This window comes from Aphelocoma coerulescens, chromosome 2 (assembly GCF_041296385.1).
Source record: "Aphelocoma coerulescens isolate FSJ_1873_10779 chromosome 2, UR_Acoe_1.0, whole genome shotgun sequence".
Taxonomy (NCBI): domain Eukaryota; kingdom Metazoa; phylum Chordata; class Aves; order Passeriformes; family Corvidae; genus Aphelocoma; species Aphelocoma coerulescens.
This window is the reverse complement of record NC_091015.1, coordinates 52,237,502-52,258,987: the sequence shown is the minus strand read 5'-3', so window position 1 is coordinate 52,258,987 and position 21,486 is coordinate 52,237,502. Positions and strand designations below refer to the sequence as shown.

General features: G+C 37.9%; 1 protein-coding gene across 5 annotated transcripts in view; it reads right to left on the bottom strand.

The window, feature by feature from the left end:
- The window catches only part of NEK11 (NIMA related kinase 11), an 82,175-nt gene that overhangs the window by 9,716 nt on the left and 50,973 nt on the right, over nucleotides 1-21,486 (bottom strand). For 4 of the 5 annotated variants that reach the window (XM_069007447.1, XM_069007449.1, XM_069007450.1 and 1 more), the window contains 2 exons: nucleotides 15,323-15,447; nucleotides 9,931-9,991 (listed from right to left, as the gene is read on the bottom strand). In XM_069007447.1, coding sequence (XP_068863548.1) covers nucleotides 9,931-9,991; nucleotides 15,323-15,447 — 186 coding nt within the window. Of the gene's footprint in view, nucleotides 1-7,329; nucleotides 7,478-9,930; nucleotides 9,992-15,322; nucleotides 15,448-21,486 lie in introns of those variants that run through there. The other variant, XM_069007451.1, reaches the window with a different exon arrangement.

The window sequence follows — 21,486 nt, the reverse complement described above, 5'->3', positions numbered from 1 at the left end:
CGTAAAGTAGATTTTCAGTAAAAGAAAGAGAAACTCATGGACTAAGATGTTTAATGTGTTTCCATAATGAACTCATTGGGCTCATCTGAGACTGGCCTTTAAAAATGAGGTGTAAGAAACTGTGACAAGTAGGATGAATATGTAAACAAAATTTTGGCTTAGTGCATGTGATGCAGAAAACTATAGTCATGCTGTAAGATGTCTTGGGATCACCAGACAGAAATTATTACCTGAAAAAGGAGTGTTGGACAGAACACAGTAGTGTGTGTAAGAGGAAATTCAATGCTCAAAAACATTTAAGGATCAATACTTTCAGGAGTACTCTATTCATCTGCAAAAAACAGATAGTGGTAGCTCAGACAGTGCCAATAAACTTCCTTACCAAATATGTCTTTTGTCTGTGAGAAGACATCTTATTCCTCAAGCATGTTTACATCATGACACCTTCAATGTGACAGTCAATGGCAATCAAAAGGTCACTGAGAAGTTTTTTAATCAAAGTCTTAAAAACAGCTTTTCTGTATTTGTTGCTTTTGTCTTCACTAAGGATCCCCTCAATGATGTCAATAACAAAACCAGTTTCACTTCGCTCAGAAAGATCTACTCTACATATATTGAAATACTACATCAAGTAAACAATTTCTTTACTGTAAGAATTTTTTTTAAATTGCACAAATAAATGTGCAAAAAGTCTTCTATACTTTAGACATTTTAGGACTACTTATCTCAAAGAACATCCAGTGCCTACTGAATTACCTCAAAATGACCTTTCTTTCTGAAATTTTAAGATAAATGGTGCATTTGATGGCAGCATCACAAGCACAAGAAGCATATATACATACTGCTCCTGAGTCTAAGCCAATAGTGTTACGAGCATTCACAGGACCAGAATAAAAATATCAACCAATGCCTTTTCTTCATGATTTCTGAAAGACTGCTTTACTTACACTCAGCAGGAGATGATGAAGTCTTTTGCTTGTTCATGGTATGCTGCTGCGCGTAAGACTTTGGAGACTGACTAAGAGGTGCTTACTGCTGGGTTAAAGGATTTTAATTTACTTAAAATTTGGGGCATAAAAGCCTTTTCCTCTTACTGCCACACATTTTATTGAATTCTAAAGTGCATATTAAAGTTCATGGCTATTAAAATGCCTGATTGTAGATATTCGTGGATATCTCCACAAAGGAGCACGAAATGATCTGTACTAAGTTTTTTGTATGGACCTTGGGGGAAAAAAATTAATAGCTGCTACTACAAGTTAATCTGACGGGAAAAATGCTTTGGCTTGAGGAGTTGCTTCTGAAGAACAGCATGGTTCTCTTCTGAGATGCAGAGTTGGAAAGTCTCTATGGGGGAACATCAATGGAACAGTCATTCGTTTGTCTTCATGGATCCCTCCATGAAGGTAACTTGGCTCTGGATAGCATGTGACAATAACGCTTCTCACACCTGGCATGCACCAAGTTACCCAGCAACATCAAGGATGGGAAGCACCAAGAGAATTAGATTGTGAGCAGGACAGAAAACACCAGGAAATGGCTCCTCCCATTTTCTGCATCTAACATGATTCCTCAGTTTCAAAGCCCAATATGAGGAATAAGAATCTCGCAGCTCCAGTTTCTGTATTTGGTTGACCTCTCGCTGCTGGCACGCAGGGCTGGGAAGAAGCATAATGATAACCTTTGCAGGAGCTAGTTCAAAAAATGGAGATTTCTTATCGACACTGCAGATCCCAATATCAAAATGTTTAGTACTGGAGTGGAAATTTTTGTGGAGGGAATGAATTCTGCTTGAAAGGTAAAGTTAAATCTCTGCTGTTATAAACTTTATAATGAATTCTGATACCAAATATAACAAAGTAGAAATTGTTGTCACTCGAGTAGGTGAATTTATCATGACTTTTACTGAGAGGACAGCAATTCACATTGATGCTGGATGTGATCAGCTGGAAGAGAGAGTGCAATGGTAATTGGAAAGAAAAAGTCTGGGGAAAGAATCAGGGGCTGTAGTGAAGAAAAAGCCATTTCTTTCCACTTAAAATAGGAGGAGACCAAGCACCCCTACCTACCATATTCAAGAATATCAGTGGCTTCCTTCTGTATTCCCATAAAGATTTTTAGCACAGCTTCCCTCTCACATGAGTAACCTTGTCAAATTCTGCATAAGAATATAGTAGAAGCCTCCTAAATTGCTGCTCTGATACACAGCAAGTCAAAGAAGGCACTTAGTGCAGTACACTGCAGTAACTCAAGCAATGACACATAACATCTTGTCAAGCGACTGTCTTGCTACAGTTGCTTGCAAGCCCACATTATTCACATGTCAATTGGAAATGGCTAAAAGGCACTTTTGCTGTTAGACTCTGTGTTATTTTAGATGAATCTACCATTTTATCAGAGCTACTGATACTTTCTTCCAGTAAGGTCATCTGTAATGTGTGGGCACAAAGGTTCTTTATGAGCAGTTCATGACATAGGAGTCTCCCTCATCAGAATCTATTGCTCCTAACATCTAAAAATGGTGCAAATCCCAAGCCTTCATAGTCCTCTTTCTACAGTGACTTGGCACCCAAACAGATTTTACTACACCTCCACATTACTTCCCCTGCTCTGCTCTTCTCTTTCCTTATAGGAACTCCAGCTACTCAGTTTCTGTAAGACAAATCCCTCACATTGTCTCCCTCATCAGAAGCTGTCATCTGGAAGGTCACCCCCAGAAGTCTGCATCTACCTGAGTAAAACTGAATAGTACAAGTCTAAACTATATTAGCCTTGCTTATGTGGCACTGCTGTGTGGATGACATTCAACAAACACATCATATGAAGTTTGCCAAGGGATGAGCAGAGAAGCTGTGGCTTTCTGTATTGATTCACAGCCAGATGTGCTTCCTTCTCACCACTGAAAACCCCACTGTGCCTGGTGTGCAGATTGGCCACAGGTCAAAGCTTGCAGCGGTCTCCTTGACTACCTGCATGCTGGGTACTGTGCTCACTCACTTGTTCCTTAAAACTTTACCTTTTAAGCAATTAAGTCCTTTCTCACCTTTACATATTCAGAAAATGAAAAAGTCACCCTATCTCTTGGAGGAAGGACAAAAACGTGAGTCACAACAAACGGTGAAAACTATGAAGCTGCACTGGAAAAACAGAATTTGAAAGAAGTGATCTAATCATACCTCAGCCTTAAAAACAATGACTATGAATTTTTTTTCAAATATTTTAAGTTTTATCCAGCAACCATGAAAACACAAGGTGAAATCTAAATTTAGTGGGCATTTTGACTAAAAAACCTCACCTTGCAAGTAGCTGGCACAAAACAATGCATTAATTTATTTTTGTAAGTAGTTTCCATGAAAAGAGAACGGAAAGCAATACAAGTGGAAGGCTGTGAGACCTGGGACTGGTTGTGCAATAAAGGCTAAGCCATGAAGTGAAACCCTGGGAGCTGTTGAGTCTTGAAATACCATAAAACCAAACAACTCCTATCTGGATTAAATGTGGTTGGTATTTTCTTGAAATACATGGTGATTTGTTTTAAACAGTGATTGTTATCAATGCTGTTGGAACTGTACTCATTTTCTCTGGAGGACTCAAATAACTATTAGCATCTAATGTTTGAACTTATTTGCATTCCAATAACATGCACCACATTATTGGCACTGTCCACCTACACAAGAGAAAAATGCCCTTTTTTAAAGAGTTTATAATCTGAGAGCAGTTGAATCTTGCAACATTGCAAAGAATATTTGAGTTCAGAAATAATACACATCACTATGGTTATCAGATCAGCACCTAAATTAGGATGCAATAAATCTTGGAAGGCCAGAAATACTGACTCAAGATAAGGGCTCAAGATACTTTAACCAGTACTTTCTAGAAAGGAAACACAGATCTTTGTTTTATTAAGACACTGAAACCTTTATAAATAAACTTGGGGTTTCAGCAATGCTGAAAACAAGTAGACAATAAGTTTCAAAGGGAACTGCCCATGTAAATTCCTCTGTCTCATTTGAAAATCCTAGCCAAGAGCAGCAATTTTGTTTGCTTTAAAACATCATATCACCACAGGAAACAAACTCATTCACTTTTCATTCCACGCAAGAATGAAGTGTGGGTGAGGGAGCAAATGTGGTGGTAATGTGTACGTCTGCAGGTGATTTATGGGCATGTGCTGTGCTAATAAAGAAAGTGAAATTCAGAGTGACACTGAGAGCAATTAAGGCAAACTAGAGCCTGGAATGATGTCAGCGATTGTGCAGCTTACAAGTAAACAATCAGAAGTGAGGGTCAACTTTCATCCTCTCTGGAGGTAAAGTAGGCAAATCTGTAAACACCTCATCATCCATTTCTTCTTGTTGATGGGATTTTGGGGTTTTATTTGCTGTGCTTTGCAGTTTTTCAAATCCATATTCTTTGCCTGCACATTGGTAACGCATAAATATGCTACTTACTCCCTCATGCGTTTCAGCTTGGTCTCAGCCATTGCACTGTTGAGAGCTCTGAATCCCTGGGGCACCCCTGGAGACACTCCGGTGACAGTCGTTGAGCCTACAAATCAATGCACAGACACACAACCTTTTTCACCTTCATCCCCTGAGCTCTATTGCGGAATCAAGGGCAGTCAGGAGGAGGAAGACTGTTCCTGTTTCTCACAAGGCAGTGCCACATTAATTAAAGATGAATGAGATTATTAAATGCACATTAAGGGCAACTCCTTTCTGAGGGACAAGTAGGTTTATAGCTTAAAGACACCAGAATTGTAAGAACAATTTTCCTTCTGTATGATACACAAGGAATTACAACAGAAAGGACAATCACTTGAGGAAGTGCTGGGACAGATTAACATCCAATAACATTAAATTTGTTTAGGTAATATGCATTTTCTTCCATTGTTTTTGTACTCATTTTTAAGAGCAAGAACATTCTTTCTAACAGGCAAGTCTCTCCTTTAGCTTCATCATTACTGTAAACTGGAAGTATTTAACTTACGACATCACCTCTCCTTCAGATAAAGCTACTCTTTTTATGTATGAATATATATATATATATAAACAGAATATATATATATATATAAACATACTTGTACATGTAAGTACATATGCATGTGTGAGAAATATACATGTGCATAAACACACATGCCCACTCTTTCTGTTTGCAGGCCTTGTGAGCTGTTGCAATATTTCAGGACCTAGGGCTCACATACCACTGAGGTACTCATCCACAGGAACACAGAAGTGCTGAATCACAGAGGACTGTCAGGGTTATCAGTTCAAATATGCTGCAATTTCATGTAGTCATTCCATCATACAAGTCTGTGGTTTTCCTAAGAAATTTATGTACTTTTTGCTCTGACTGCTCCCATTGAAAGACAATTTCAAAGCCACACTGGGAGCTGGTGGCTAAAATCTCCCCTCTTATTTCCTGACAAAACTTCTTTATCAAGCAGTTCATGCTCATTTTCCTTCTGTGCCAGTTCTTTTCTTGGGCTTACACAGTTCTTTCCTTCCCTTTTGCATACTCCTTTCATTTCTTTATAATTGGAAAAAGAGATCCTATTTCAGCTTTCCATTTATTAAGCTAAACAAAGCAGCTATTTTAGCTTCTTCTTGCAAATTGTTTGGCATTAGGATTTCACTTCCCAAAAGAGGAGAAGATGCATCAGGGTGGGACTACATCCTGTGTAAATGTGTGGGCTGTGGCACACAGGACTCAAATTCTGAACAGGTGTGGGAGGGCTCTGCATAGGATAGGAACAAGCCAAAAGTCAAACATGTTAACACAGTGCCTCATCTAAATGAACACACACTCCCCTCCTAGCAGGGGTTTTTAACTCGTACTCAGCTGGGGTTTGGCTGAGTTTGGATTGCATTAACAGAGATCACATGCAGCCAGAGGGAGCTTGCAGCTACCCTCCCTCTATGAGCTGGTATAGACACCCCCAGAGAACACCAAATGCTCTGGAATGTGCAATCCAAGCTCTCCCAAGGGTTAAGATCCTATATCTTACATGATTCTAGACCTTGACCACATACATTTGAATACTGAGATTAAAACTTTCCATTGTGAGTGATCCGACTGAATCACTCACAGTGAGTATCTGCTGGATTCAGAAATATCCACAGAAGAAAAGGATTCCTGATTCTGTTAGCTGGACGGACAAACAATTGCACATTTAAAAACATTTTCCTAGCTTATCTTTACACCTAATGGCTAGGAGTTGTCTGGTGCCTACATATTTCAACTCAGGTATAGTTAATGCAGTTTGAAAGATGAAAAATGGCAAGCCCAGTTCTTACTGGCAACCAATTATTTCATCCATGAATGCAAAAACATTTCCTGATCATTTCCTGTAACAGTACACATGTATATCCATATGTTTTTACATGGATTCTGTAAGCATCAACTCCTTTAGCAGCACTGGAAAATTCAGCTATCCTCAGGATAGCCCTGAGGAAACTCCAGGTGCTGTACAAAGCAATGCTCATGACTTACTGGGTTGCACGCTCCTCTCTCAGTTGGCACAGCCTTAAGGTCCAGATGTAGGGCCGTGGTGCTTTGAAACCAATTAAAAATTGATGCCCTGAGCACCGAACACCAGTGGCCTAAGGAAAATACAAACCTTGCAGTCTCTAAGAAACAGTATGTTTAACCACAGACACCAGATAAATTCTGGCATTGCTATTATTACAGGATATATCACTGTAGTAAGAGCTCAGCATATTTTTTCTGTTTAGTGAATTCAGTATATTTATTACTACAATATTTCCTTCTCCTCTGACATTTCATTATTAAAGACATCCTTCTTGTTTGTTTTGGTTTGTTGTTTTTTTTTCCCCTGGGATTTCTGGCTAAATAATTCCTATTTTGTCTACTTTACACATTGGCAGTTGGCCAAGAAAAACTTCATCTCAACATGCAAACTCTCTATCTTCCTCTCCATTTAATATGATTGTCTGGCTACTGCAAGGCAGCATAGACTGAAGATTGTAGGATGCTGCAAAGGTGTGGTTAGTCATTAAAAAAATGAATTCTCAGTAAAGACTGCTAAGAGCTTGACACACTGGGGCTACAGCACACCTCAACAAATTTTGCTGGGCTGATTCATAACCATTCCAACTTCTATATCAAGGGTATTTTCTTAGAAGCAGCTACTTGATTGATAATATATTTTGCACCCAGCTTCAGGCAGTTTGTGTACCCACATATGAACACACAAAAAGAAACCATGCTTCTTCAAAAAGTTACCAGATAATTATTTGCATTTTTTATCCAATATATCATTCTTGATCCATTAAACAAAATCAAATAAAACAACAAGAGCAGTGACTTTTCAAAACCAGGTATTGTGGCTTTCTAAATGTATTTGAATGTCTCCAAGTGTCTAACCCAGTATTGCACAGAACAACACAGGGCAAAGGGCAAAAGATCTTTGTCCTCTCAGGTGATAGAGCATCAGTCGGAGGTTTTCACTGAGGATCTGTAGGGAAAGGAATTTATTCACAGGTGCATTATCCGGTAAGAGTTTTCATAAATTATGGTTCAAAGGCATTCCTACAAACATTTCTGCTAATGACCAAAGAATTGGTGACACACATCTACTGCATTTCTTTGTAAGCCATTGTGTGTTGTGAAGCTGTTATCTCCACTGAGTCACAAACTTCTGTCTGTATTTCAGATTTCTTTTCTTTAGCTTTCACTGCTACGCATGAGATCCTACAATGCCTTTTTGTACAAGATATAAAAGGTTAGAATCAGATGTGTTTTCCTGATCCATAAATGACACAAAGTGACCCAACTGCCCCTAACCTTCTCTTCCTTTGTGCCAAGCAAATTTAGTAAATTGTAAAATGAGTTTTTCAAACTCCCTTTTCCTTTGCAGCTCTTTTCTGGGATCTTCCTAATTTTTCAGTTTATCAGCATGGCCTCTCTTATTTCAAATGCACTCCACACGGAGCTGTATAGCCAACACAAAAGCAACTGTGTACCACACTAAAGCTCTGGTATTCGGAGTGACTTTGTGGAACTTCTTGAGGAGAAAACTCAGTTACCTCCCAAGTCCTTTTATAAACACTGAGGTTTATACTAAACAAATTCCACCTGTTGAAAAACAATGCATATTTATTGCATCCTTTTTATCACAGCCTTTGCTGACATAAAAAAAAAGTTCTATTTTTTAGAACTACCAACCTCTTGAAACAACTCATAATTTTTCGTAATACTTTAACAATGAAGGACACTACAAGAAATTCTGTTCTGGCCAGATTCCTGCTTCTATTTCCCTATTATTGACATGAAATCCAGGAGTACCCATTATAATTATGTTGTAGCTCTGTAGCCCAGTAATATGGTATTGCTACTGCTTGCACCAGCCCACACATCTGGAACTGAGTCTGCAAGGATTCAGGCTTTGTCTGATCTTGTCTTGCCTTGACAGAAATTTTGATTTAATTGCTTAGGCTATAGCAGCAGTTCTTCTAATTACTGTGTAGTGAGCTATTTTGTTTTTGTTTCCACTTATTCTTGTATCATATAACCTCTATTTTTAGATGGATGTATTTCTTTGGAGAAAATCGTACCTAATTACTACCTTAGCTTGGAGAAAGGCTATAGGTTTCAGCACAGACTGGTTGGAGATTTTTTTAATGATAAAAGTACAATTTAATTCTTTAATATTACAATATTTAAAAGGCTTCTTCTTGTCCTTAATATTGAATGAAAAAGATTAAGATAAGGGAGTTTCTAATACTAAGATTGTTTTTAAAACAGCACTGTTTGGCTAATATTCTTGTTTGTTCTCAGCAGCCTTCAAGGCAATTCCTCTCTTTAATATTGAAGCACAGAGCAAAATTTTGTCCTTATTTTAATTTCTGCAAACCCACTGCAGACAATGATGTTGCAAATGCATAAATGAGTGCAGAATTTGGAGACAGGGGGTTCTCTGCAGTGTGAAGAGAAATTGGATGTAAGTGTTCCTTCCTTCAGTCCTGAGGGTCTCCCTGACATGGGACCCAGAAGGTGACCAGTGGCTACAAAACTATGATGGCCACAGCTTTGACTACTTCCTTTCATCCCTCCTCTTTGGCTCTCTCTTCCCATCTGTCCATGCTCACAAGCAAGGGTGAAACAGAGCTCAGCACTGGAAGAATCTCTGGAAAGAGAACTTCCTAGGATTCTCCTGTGTTGTGGTTTTAGAATACCGAGTCAGGTTTATCCCGACTGAACGAATGCAAACGAAGCAACTAAATGAGACTGCAGTTCCCATGGGAGCCTTTGGGAACTTAGCTGGCCTTTCATGCAGCTCACACTCAGGCTGCTGCTGGCACAGTTCCACCCAGTGGCCTCCGAGGACAGCGACTACGGCAGCCACAGTAAATATCTTCTTTCATATAAGTTTTCTTTTTAGCTTTTAAGTAGATCACAGGAACCCAGGCTTTCAAACTCTAAATTTTTAGACAATATTTTGCCAGAGATTTTAGGATTAAATTTCAACCTTAAATTCTCACTGTTTTCTTTTATACCTATAATGAGATACTGTAATATAAATTAAGTATTATTCAAATCTTGATCATAATTTTTAAAAAATTAAATATTTTAACTCATTTTATCTTATTGTTACCAGGACTTAAAACTATAAAATAGCTTATATATCCTCAAATATTTTCCTCTGGAGAAAAAATGACAGTAGCCAAGTTTTTGTTAACATTTTACACTTCTGACTATCATGCTATATGGCTTTATTTGTTTCAAAGCACTTAACTGCTTATGCCTTTTCTTTTGGCATAATTATACTTCTCTGCAGTAGATTAAGGAAATAATTTTCAAGGAGATCACATTTTTTGAGTTATTTTGTTTCAAAATGGAGATGGTTGGACTGTGATGCATACAAACTGCTAATACCTGCTACTATCTAAAGAAGAGATATCACCTTACCCAATGAGCTGTTATTCAGGGCACTCTCCAAATACTTAACCATTGCCTCCATATCACTGTCCTGTGAACAAATGAAATAGGAATAGCATTAGTGTGAGCACAAACTTAAATAGAAATGCTATGTACCAGAGGTACAATCCCACAAGCACAGAGGATATCACACCAGTAAGTGTCAAGACTAGACTTTAAAGAAGTTACATTGCCCAGGACTTTTTCTATGTTTTCTTCTCCTAAAACATCAGGCTTTGGAATGATGTTATAACCAAACAATTATTTAAGTCAGATTCCTTGTAGAACACAAGTGTTTAGAACAACTGTGCGTAAGTTTAAAGGAGATATATTTACTGTGGAGGGTGGTGTGCAGTGTCTGAAAATACACCAGCATTTTATCATCAGTTAGTCCTGGAATATCTAAGAGACTATTACATTGAAAAAGGCAATTATATACTTTTTAACTATGCCAAGCTTTTTTATGCTTATGATAGCTGCCCACAGTAAATTAATGCTTATCCTTCGTGTAATTGCATCTACTTGCATGTCTAATAACAACAACTAATTGAAAAATTTTTAATTAAGAAGAGATTTTAACATTTTTATATTTCAAGTGTTCTCTTACCAAACAGATGGCTAACAGTTTTTCCATGATATCTTTCATATGAAATGCTGTTTGTGTACACAGATGAAATTTAAAGTTCTGGCCATTAAGCGATGATAGCTGTCCAGGAAGCACATCACAATTTAATGAAAGTCCAAGAAAAACTTGGATTCTGACTGTGTAGAAGCTGCTGCCATATCGCATTTGACAACACAGCTTTCTTGACTATTTAAAACTGACAGTCAAAATCTTGACCTTGCTAGAAAACATGTCAAAAATACACATTTAAAAAAAATATGCCTTTAAGACTTAAAACAATGGAATAAAAAGAAACAATATTGATGTCCACTTCTACAATGGACAATCTGCTTTATGTTCTGTGAACTTACTAAAAATGCTCATTCTAAATTTCTCAAACTTAGAAACTGCCAGGATACCTAAACAGGACAGCAGTAATTGTTGGCAGTGACTGGGACCTTCTGGTGCAAGTGGGAGCTGTTATGGATGAGCATAAACTAACTATTCTTCACCCCAAGTTGTTTCATGGGCTTATGTTTGAAACAGGCTCTGCTACTTTAGCTGAGGTTTGCAAGGTGGGAATCAGCTTCTTGGTTGGCGATTGCAATAGCCAACCCCCAAGCTCATAGGTTTGAAGGAGCTTCTTTGCCCTTTTGAAGCAGTCTGTGAGGTCCTGATTTGATCAAGTCAGCACAAGGGTTTCCAGTTCTGCAGCCAGGAAATGCTAGAGAATGCAATGTTAATACATATAGTACATATTAAATGTACTATATGAATTAAGACAGACTTAGTATTACAGATATAATTTCTCTGTACTTCTGAAAAAAAACCCATTAGGACTTCATTAGAAAGTTATTAAATCCTTTTCATTCAAAACCAAAAATTTATATTGATTTTCTGCTAATATTACTTTGTAATGATTTTTACTTTCATTATCACTAACAGTTAACCACAAATCTACAGACAGATAGACAAAAGCATAGTAAATAACCATATACAACACTATTGCTTTAATAAAACCCTTTTTTCCCCCTTTTTTTAGAGGATAAAGCCTTTAATTCCCAAACCTTTGACTTCTCACAGCAGGACATCATATTTACTCCAATTATAACAACAAAGCTGATTTTTTCTCATTATGCTGTAAGGCAAAAGATATATTTTCACCTCTTGCATGTCTCCTGTCTTTTCCCCACTTTGGTTTAGCACTGGAAGAGGATTTAGCTGTTTCATTTAATATATTTCTTTAATCTTTCTCTTTTTCTCTGCAGAGAAAGAAAAGCACTACAGAATGGAGAAAGATGCCCAGAAAAGAGGCACTCCTTTGCATAAGGACCATTTTGGGTGAATGTTTGCACATTTCAGATTCAGAACAAACAACCCCATTTCTAACAGCTACAAGCCATGCCAAGGCATGTGTTAGGAATCCAGTGGAGCATCTTTGGGGTCACAGCACACAGACCACTCAGAGCTGCTGGAGCTATGATAATTTATGCCAGCTGATTGTCTGGCTTGACAATCTCAGAAGCAACGTGGAATTTGAAAATAGGAACCAACTGCATCACAGTAGCAGACTTTGTCATAATGAAGAGGGTGAATTTGTTATTATGGTTGCTGACAAAAACCACTAAGAGAATGGCAATGAGCTGCAGTAAGGAGCATCCACTAGCATCTCAGCTAAATCAAAGCCAATGGAAGCATCATTACACACTAATTTTTCAGTTTCAAGATCAAACCTCTGTTAAGCATCATATATTAAAATGTTTTTAAAAACAGTTTGTCATTCTCTTTCATGATTTTCCCCAATAAGAAATTGTTTCTCCTAGTTAAAAAAAACATGTGGAAAAGAGCCACTGGCTTGAAGAGGTGTTGGTCTGGAAAAGTAATTGGCAAATTGCTCCTTGAAATCTGTCAATGTGCATTTCTGCTCCAAAAAAAAGGAACAAAGGACACTAAACTCCAGTGTTGGACAATGTAGCTGAAATCAGATAGGCTGTATTGAAAGGTATCAGCATGAGAAAAAAAGTTGTCTCAACTCCCATCCTAAACCTTTAAAATTACATTGTTTCAGTGCCTAACTCTACCTTCCTAAATGGTTTTACATCCCACGAGGCCACTACTTCTCAGACCATCTTGACATCTGTGGAAGCCTAATATAGCTTTAATAAACACCTCATATCCCTTTCTACACTTGCACCTTAATATGTTTTTCAGTTGGATGACTTTTCTGACCCCATACTACTGCAATGAACATTGGAATTTTTTTTAATCCTTGTTTGAAATAATGGGGTCACCAGAGAGCACCACCAGATGCAGCACTTCTGCACTCTCTGCACAAAAGTAACTAGTAAAGCAATCTTGGAATTGGAAATTTGAGAGATTTGCAGAAATTAGCTTGCAAGTCCTTACCGTGTTGCAGTGGAATGATTTCTTTTTTAGGATACACCTTCAAGAGCTTGATTTAAGGTATCTTTGAAGAAAGGGTTTAAGAGTATGAATCCCACCACAGAAATTGAAGTAGGATTTTTGGTATTAAGTAAACGACTGCAGAAGCAAACCTTTGCTATTCTTGTAGGATTTGAAGCTTATTATTAATACTGAGCATGATCCCACCTACCTCTGAGTGGGATTCATCTCACATAACTGTTGACATCCAGAAGAGAGATGTTGTGTGCATGTTAATAATTGTAGATCCCTTTATAATCACCAAAGAGGGACCTCTCTGAATATTCCATCCAACCTGCATTAGATGTTTACTCCCTAAAAATGCTTGCTTACTTCCCCTCACAGTACTGCCCTTCTGTTTGTTGAGTTCAGGCACAGGTGTTCAGATTCGCACAGCTACGTTCATTCTGCTTTGACCTCGGACTTACTGCAGAATTTTTCATTTGAGAAAGCAAAAATTGCCTATTGTCACTTCCCAAGAAATAGAAAAGGTAATTGTGTCAATACCCAGAAACACACTTAATGAATATCTTAACATGCTGGGGTCAACATGAGAAAAGCACAGATAATTAGCTTCTTTGATAGAGGAAGTACCAAAAGGCAAACGGTCACAGGGGTGCACCCCAGTCAGTCTGTGCAGGCCAGGTCACAGAGGGTCAGTGCTCTGTGGGCTGGTAAAGCAAAGCCTCAGGGCCATGGGGACTGGGCAGAGACAACGGGGTGCCAGTGGGATGGCTCTTCCAGCCCACCATGCTGGTTCTTGTCATCACAGAATTATTAGTCACTGCAGTGTGAGGGACTGTGGCTGCTCACATCTGAATGCCAACACATAATTTATTCTGCATTACTGAGAAATCTATTTTTATCTTCTGCCCTTCATTAATTCTAAGCAGCAGTCTGCCTGTACAAAAACACTACTGATTGACACTTAACGATACCATCAATGAAAGCTGAATGAAAATTTCAAAAGGCATTCTAAAAAAGAAAAATTGTCTCAGAGTCTGATGAAAATGAGCAGTAATTTCCTTTCCAAGAGTATCTTGTGGTAGACTTTCTGGGCAATGGTTTCTTTGCATGTCTATGTGTTGTAGGTAAGCATAAACCCAGCAAACTGAAAAAAAACTATTGTCTAAGATATTCCACTGTTTTACTATTGACTAATAATTTTCTTTAGACCACTACTGCACAAATTGCTCCTGAATTTTAAGGCATCACGCGTGTTTAATTTGAAAGCTAGAAGGACATTTTTAGATTGAACGCAGCTGTTTCTGAGTAAACTTCAAGTTTTACTTGTGGGACAATGTCAGGATCCCCTGCTACTGTGGTAGAAGTAGAGCTCTGATGTCTCACACTTTATTTTTGCCTTAAAAACTATGTCTCAAAGAAGCTATTAGTTCAAATTTTTCAAAAACCACAAGCTATTTATAATTTAGTGAAGAGTATTAGTCTAGTTGGCTGGTTTCCTGAAATGCAGAAGATATCACACCCTGTTCTGCAAACTTTGCACATGATCACAGAATAAAGTAAATGTTCCTAGGCAGAACCAGATAGAGCCACTGTAGGTCATGCTTGAAACTGGTGGCCCATGAGAAAAATTAATAGATCCTGAATGCCTTAGGAAGATCCATTTTCAGAACTGCCTCAGGCACTTAAGTTTATTGATTTCACTGAGACTTGATCACTGGAGACAAGATTCATCTCAGCTCATTCTGATCAGATCTAAATTAGGTGCCTTCTCCAATAATCATCAACCTTCACACTGCAATCCCTGACTTTATTGTGGCAGCCTCAACTGATAAGGCCACTTTAAGCCTTTCAATAATAAGTTTTCTCTTCACTGACACTTTCTGTGATGTGGGAAAGTCTACAGATTTGCTGGTCAGGTCTTGCAGCTGTTTAGGCTCATAGTTCATCACACTGTCCTAGAAAGTATGTCTAATATAGGCAGGAACTAGAGGTGTCTATCTTTGCCTGGGAATTAGTGCTGGAACTTAGATCTTATGCTTGAAGTATACCTTCATCTTTAATTTAATTTAAATCATAGCTAGCATTGGAGAGGATCCCACTCTGAGGGTTTTTAGAAAACAAGGATGTTTTCTGACAATGATCTACTTTAAAGCATTCATGGAGGTGTTATTTTTAATCTTGAAGGACTGCAAAAGTCTTTCTTATCAATATCTTATAGTACACATATAATTAATTCATGCTATTGATATATACACACACCCTAACAAAAAAAAAAAATCAGCAATGTCAGTAGGACAAATTCTAGGAACCCAGTTTTCTCATGGAAAATGACCATCAAGTGTATACTGTGTTCCCAATGGTCACATATACCTGGTGATTTGTCTTAGAGACCATCCATGACAATTCTGCATCTTCCTCCTCTTCACTGTCTTCTGAACAGGATTCAAACTCATCTTTATAATATTCTTCTGCAATTTCTGGGTCTTCAGGGATCTCTAAAGGCAATTATGAGTTTATAGCACATATAGAGAAAAAAATGTACGATCTGAAACAGATATAAATGAACTTTATAGCACCAATGTTATGTCAATAGCAATGAATTCTGTAATCGAAAGCAAAAGATAGGTTCTCAGATTAAAACGTTTGTCTTTGATGATAAGCAGTGTTAAAGCTGTCTCTGGCAAAGGGAAAATCCTCATCATATGTGAATTAATGAACTTAAAGGATCTATATTGATATTGCATTGAAATCTCTAAACCATACAATAAATCAGGTTGGAAGTGACTTTATGGGATCATTTAGTCAAAGCAGGGCCAGTATTTAATTGAATCCAGCTTTTGTGAGCTGAAATTATAACTCAGTTTTGTTTTCTCTAACACACATAACCTGAGGTGAGACTACTAACCTAAAGTGGAAAATAATAAATATCAGGTACATGTTTAAAAGATATGAGAAATTAAATCTATATATTTTTCCAAACTTTCTTGAAGCAAAGCTATAATAAAATAAAAGAAACTAATAAAAAGTCAAGATATGCATACTTTGATGTCATGCTCTCTCAATTTATTACTATCAAAAGTTTTAGTAATAGCAGTGAATGCAATATTAATATAGTCAATGAGCCCATGAAGTATAATAATTGGTATTAAAACTCAACACATTCATCACAGCTTGAAAGACACTCCAGCCACTCTGCACTGGCAGAAATCCTTTAGCATCCCAGACTCTGTATGAAAGAATTAGTGAAACAGCTTGAAGTCTGATTGCATCTCCTTCAGGGAGATATTATTACAAAAAATGTTAGATGAAGACAAAAAATATTTAATGTTCAGCTGTCATAAATCATCGTCATAACTTTAGCTAATGCTAATTCCACTCTCCTCATTTAAGTCTGCCCCTTTAGAGAAATATGAACTATCTTAAATTTTACTGTATTGAAATAAATTAAATTCAAACAATATGACATAAAAATTATTAATAGATTTTGTAATTGTTTCACATGGATACAAACCCAAAAGGTTTCAAACAGGGGAACACAATTAAAATCCATTAAAAGACATTTGAGTTTGGGCAGGAACAATAATTCTAATCTTTAAGGTGAAAGAAAGAGAACTCAGGAAAAAAGTTAAGCTGTATCTATCTGCAGCATTAAGTGATTAAGCTCTCCTGTCAAGATATAAGCTCTACTATCAACTGTCTCCAAAGTAATTTCAAAAATACTTCATTTTTTTATAAACCTGTTTTAGCTCCAAAATGCTGACACATTTTCACTCAGGTTTCTGTTTTAAGATGTTTATGGAAGCTCCATAAAAGCCCCACACTCCACTGTCACAATTTCTAATCCTAATCCTTCCTGTTTCTATTTTCAGCTTTCTTAGTTTGAAAAAACAAACAAACAAGCAAACAAACAATGAATCAATACATAAGCTTCCAGAAGAACACACCCAACCCAAAAATGTTTTCTCACAAAAGAAAGCATTTATTTTTGTGTTTAATTGCTTGAGTTATACAAAGTGCCATTTGACAGAAAAGTCTAACACTTCATTAAAAAAGAAATCCTAAATATCATCCTTTCTACGTGGAAAGAACACTACAAAATTAAGATACATCTCCTTTTCCATGTGAGGCCAACATCAATTTTTCTTTCATGCAGAGAGGCTGTCATCCTAGTGATTAGGATAATTTTATTAGGTTCATCTGCATTCTGTCCTTGTGCATTCAGATACATACAAAACAGCCCATTTATTATGCTGTAATACAAACATCAGACTACGCTGGTGTTTTCTGAGTCATCTTTTCCTCCCACATTCTGCATTTGTTTACTGCTGTACTAAAAAATGCAAGCCTCCCCTTTCCAACCAAACAAGGTATCAAAATCAGTCTTTTTACCCATAATTCTAACTTCAAAATGTCTGCTCTAGCTACTGTAAACTCTATACTTTGTGAGCAGCCCATGACCATACAAAACTGGTGATGCCCCTGAACTATACAGAGAGGCTCGCAGTGGCTGTATCCTACTTCCATGCCAGCTTTTGCATCCTTGTTGGAATTATTCACCTCATCATTTGTGAAATTGGTTAGACAGCTGTTCATAGACAGCCAGTTAATCCAAGTTTAGTAATCTAATTTGAAATGCTAGTTCAGATGCTAGAGGTGTTCCAGGCTATACAAGTTTACTGGCCCCAATACAGAAACTATTCCAAGTGGCATTTCTGAAAGAAGACAGCATTTCCAGTGGATGGAAATTTGGGATTTACCTAATACAAGCTCTTAAAACATTCTGGTTGTATGACTAGCATCTTTAAAGAAGGAGTCTTCAAAGCATCTACACATTTATTTAAACTGTTTCCATATAACAATTCTTTGAGTCCTACCAAAGTAGACTCAATTCCCAGTCCTCCATGTATTACAGATGCACAAGACATCTCTGGTTCTCTGCAGAATTATATGAGTACAGAACAGCTTATTGAGCTGAGACCCAGGATCAGACAAATTTCAAAAATAGATAAGGTGGATTTGGCACAGCAGATACCATAAATCAACATGGCAAGCTGAACCTGTGCTGGCCTGGTAAAGTCCAAGTGCAGACAGCTTGAGCGAGTTGGTATTTTCAGATCAGGGCAGGCACTGGGGAGTTCAGGTCCCATAAACTCCCATTTCCATGTTGGCAGTCCATCCTCTAGGATATTTGCTACCTGAGTTTTCCCATGATTCCATGTGATTTTCATATACACCTCCAATTTTCACAAACCAGGTGACAAAAGGCTGGTTGCTGCCCCCATTTCTGAACATTACCAGTGAAGTTCCACACTTAGTAATGTAGCACAGAAGAAAATTCTTTGGTTTGTGCTTTCAGAGAAGTATTTTTAATAAAAATGTTGGTCTTTGGGCTAGGCTGTTTGACCTCTGTTTGACCACTGCAAAGCCTAACATGGACTCCAGTGGTAGGACCTTGATGCTGCTCTTTGTTCTAACAAATAAAATAGATATTAAGCCTATTCGTGCCTGGGAGGTACTTGGGTAAAGAAGTGGTGCTAATGAGGGCAATGCCAAGTCTATTGTGTTGAAAGAGGAAATAAAGCTGCTGCTGTGGAACCCAGGGGATCCTGCCTCTGTTTTGACAGCTGGACTAGCATCCAGCTGAACATCTCTGATACAGCATACTTATATTCTCCATAGGGAGCACAAGGAAAGGTCTCTACAGCTGCTTCTGCTCCCTCACATCCCCGTATCTGTCAGCTGGTCTCTAAAAGCACGTTGTGCTTTATCCAGCTTTGTGTACTGCACCAAGGCCAGTCACAATATCTTTTATTTGCTTACAAAGCATTGAATTCAGAACAAACTCAGCTGTTGCTTTGGTATTACTAAATGGCTTAGGTATAGCATTGAGACACTTGATACTTGTTATGAGATATTCAAAAGAAAACAAGCTTTGAATAAAAACATTCCTCTTTAGATCTCTTTCTAAATAATAACATGATGCTAATAGTGGATTGAAGGGCAAAAACCCATTATCTGAAAAAATCATAAAAGCATAGTTATTTCCCAAGAAGACAAGCTAAACAGAAAACAGAGGAATGTGATACTTGTAATATTTTGCTTAAATCCACCAAGAGCTTGTTTCAGGTAGCATGGGAACTCAGCAACAATTTTCTCCAAAGAGATGAAAATACTTTGATAAATATCTTTAATTTTCTTGTGCCTCAAAGTCATACTTGCCATGGTTGCATTAATGTAGTATTCCCACATTCCAGAGCATGCAGAAGACAATAAGTAAGGCCACTTTTATCAAAAAAAAAAAAAAAGGAGTAAAAGAAAGAAAACAGAATGGTTTAACATATGTAAATTTTCACCATTTGTATTCACAGTAACAGAGTCACACTTGACTCTTAAGGACTATTGTACTTTTTTGATCCAAAGGCTTCATTACATCTCTGGAAAAAGGCAGGTTTTCTCAGCTGCCACATTCCCATCTTAAGGGAAAAATTGCTACAGTTTCATATAGTTACACTCCTCGATCTGTGCAGTACCACACACAGGAAAGTGAGGAGCAATTCGCTGAACTGCTCTGACACACTGTCATGAGACATAATGGGCTCCTAACATGGTGACGTGAACCAGGACACCAGAAAGTGGTGCTGCCACATCTCTGCTACCACAGACTGACACAGAGAACTCAGCAAACTGAGAGAGAGGGCCAGGACAAAGACATTTGTACTGCCTCCCTTGCAAGGCTTTGTACATGAGCCTTCCTGGGAACTGAGGCAAGAGCAGGGAAAAATCATTCCTCTGCCTTCTCCTTCTGTGCTGCACTGGGCTGCAAGACAGCCCACTGGCAGGACCCCATCAGCAACACAAAGGTGCCCCTGATCCTTTCCTTTCTGTGGAAATGCATCAGCAAATACCAGTTCAAGCCCACATGAGCAGGAGTTACTTACTGGAGCAAATGCCACAGTGGCACCCAGGCAAGGCACAGCACTGGAGCACCTGGGTGCAAGAAGGGGCTGTGAGAGCAGGGTCCCTTCAGCCCTGAGAAGGGAAGGTAAAGGGGAAACCTTACTGCTGTCTATGACTATCTGACTAGAGGATAAAAGGAAGATGGAACCAGTCTCTTCACAGAGGTGAGTAGTGATAGGACAAGAGACAACAAACATCATCTGGAACATCATAAATTCCGATTTGACACAATGGAAAAAAAAGAGTGTGATCAAATACTGGGACAGAGCTTAAAGAAGCTGCAGTAGCTCAATCAACCCTTGGAGGTGTTCAAAACTTGATCAGACATCCCTGAACAACCTGATCTGAAAAGAATGTCTTTGAGTAGGGGATTGGACTAGACTGCCAGAGGTTCCTTCCGCCCTAAATTATTTTATAATGCTGTGGCTATGTGATTCCTCACAAACAGTTTAGAAGCATCCCAGATCTATTTGTGTGTGCACATATTTAACATACACACTAAACAAGCTAAGCAGAAACTTAGGAGCTGGCAAAAGGAGCTGGTGCACAGGGCTGGACAGCTCTCTTCAGAATTGTTCATCAGTTATCACAGAGGGATGAAACAGAAAGGCATTTCTGCCTTCAAGGTAGAAAACATAAAGAGCTGAAGCACTCTCAGTAGGAGAGAAGTTTGAAACATGGAGATGTGTTTCCCTGAGCTACATCATCCTGAATAAGAAATTCTACCACAAAGGAGACCAAGGGGTCTGTGTCCCTCTGCAGCTCAGGACAATACTCATATGGTTAGAAAAAATAAAATAACTCCTTTATTATAATCTAAGACCACTCAGATTGGTTTGGGGGGTTGAGTTGTTTTTTTTTCCCTGTGGAAGACAAAACCCTTCAACTTTAAAAGTTTCAGTCAAAGAGAATCACCATCCTTTGGTCAGGTATAGATGATATATGCATTTTCAAGCTCTGAAGATTCATTGTTCAGAAAGTCAGTGGAATCTTTTGTCCATCTCTTCTAAACTAGGCTGAAACAGACTCTTAGAACATACATTTAAGAAATCAACTAGGGGATGTACAGGACTTTTGTGCCCATGAAAGTTCTGTACAATCCTTCTGGATAAGCACGAAAGGACTATGTGCAGCTTAGACATAAAGTAAAATGAGTTCTTCTATATGAGAACTGGAAATATATCCAAATTTAAATGTTAATACTTTATAATTCTCCTCTTCGCATTTCAAAAAAAGAAAAAAGCTTCAATTAATTTGTGAGTGTCACTGAGTGAAGAATTACCTATTTTGAAATGGCTAGAAAAAGAGATATAGAGGATGTAAATCAGAGTGGCCATATGGGAATCACCTACTCCTTGATGTTAGAAAGAAAGCAGCAAGTTTCAAAGTGTTTTTCCAAGGAAAAATTATCTTTTTTTAAACCAAAATAAAATTTCCAAGAGAAATGTTTTATTTGAAGGACACAGGTTTTTTTTCCCTAAACCTTCCATCTCCTGGTATTTTATCAATAAGTACAGAGACAAAGCAAGAGAAGAAAAAAGAAGCTCTTAAAAGGAGTGGTTAACAAAACTGAACAG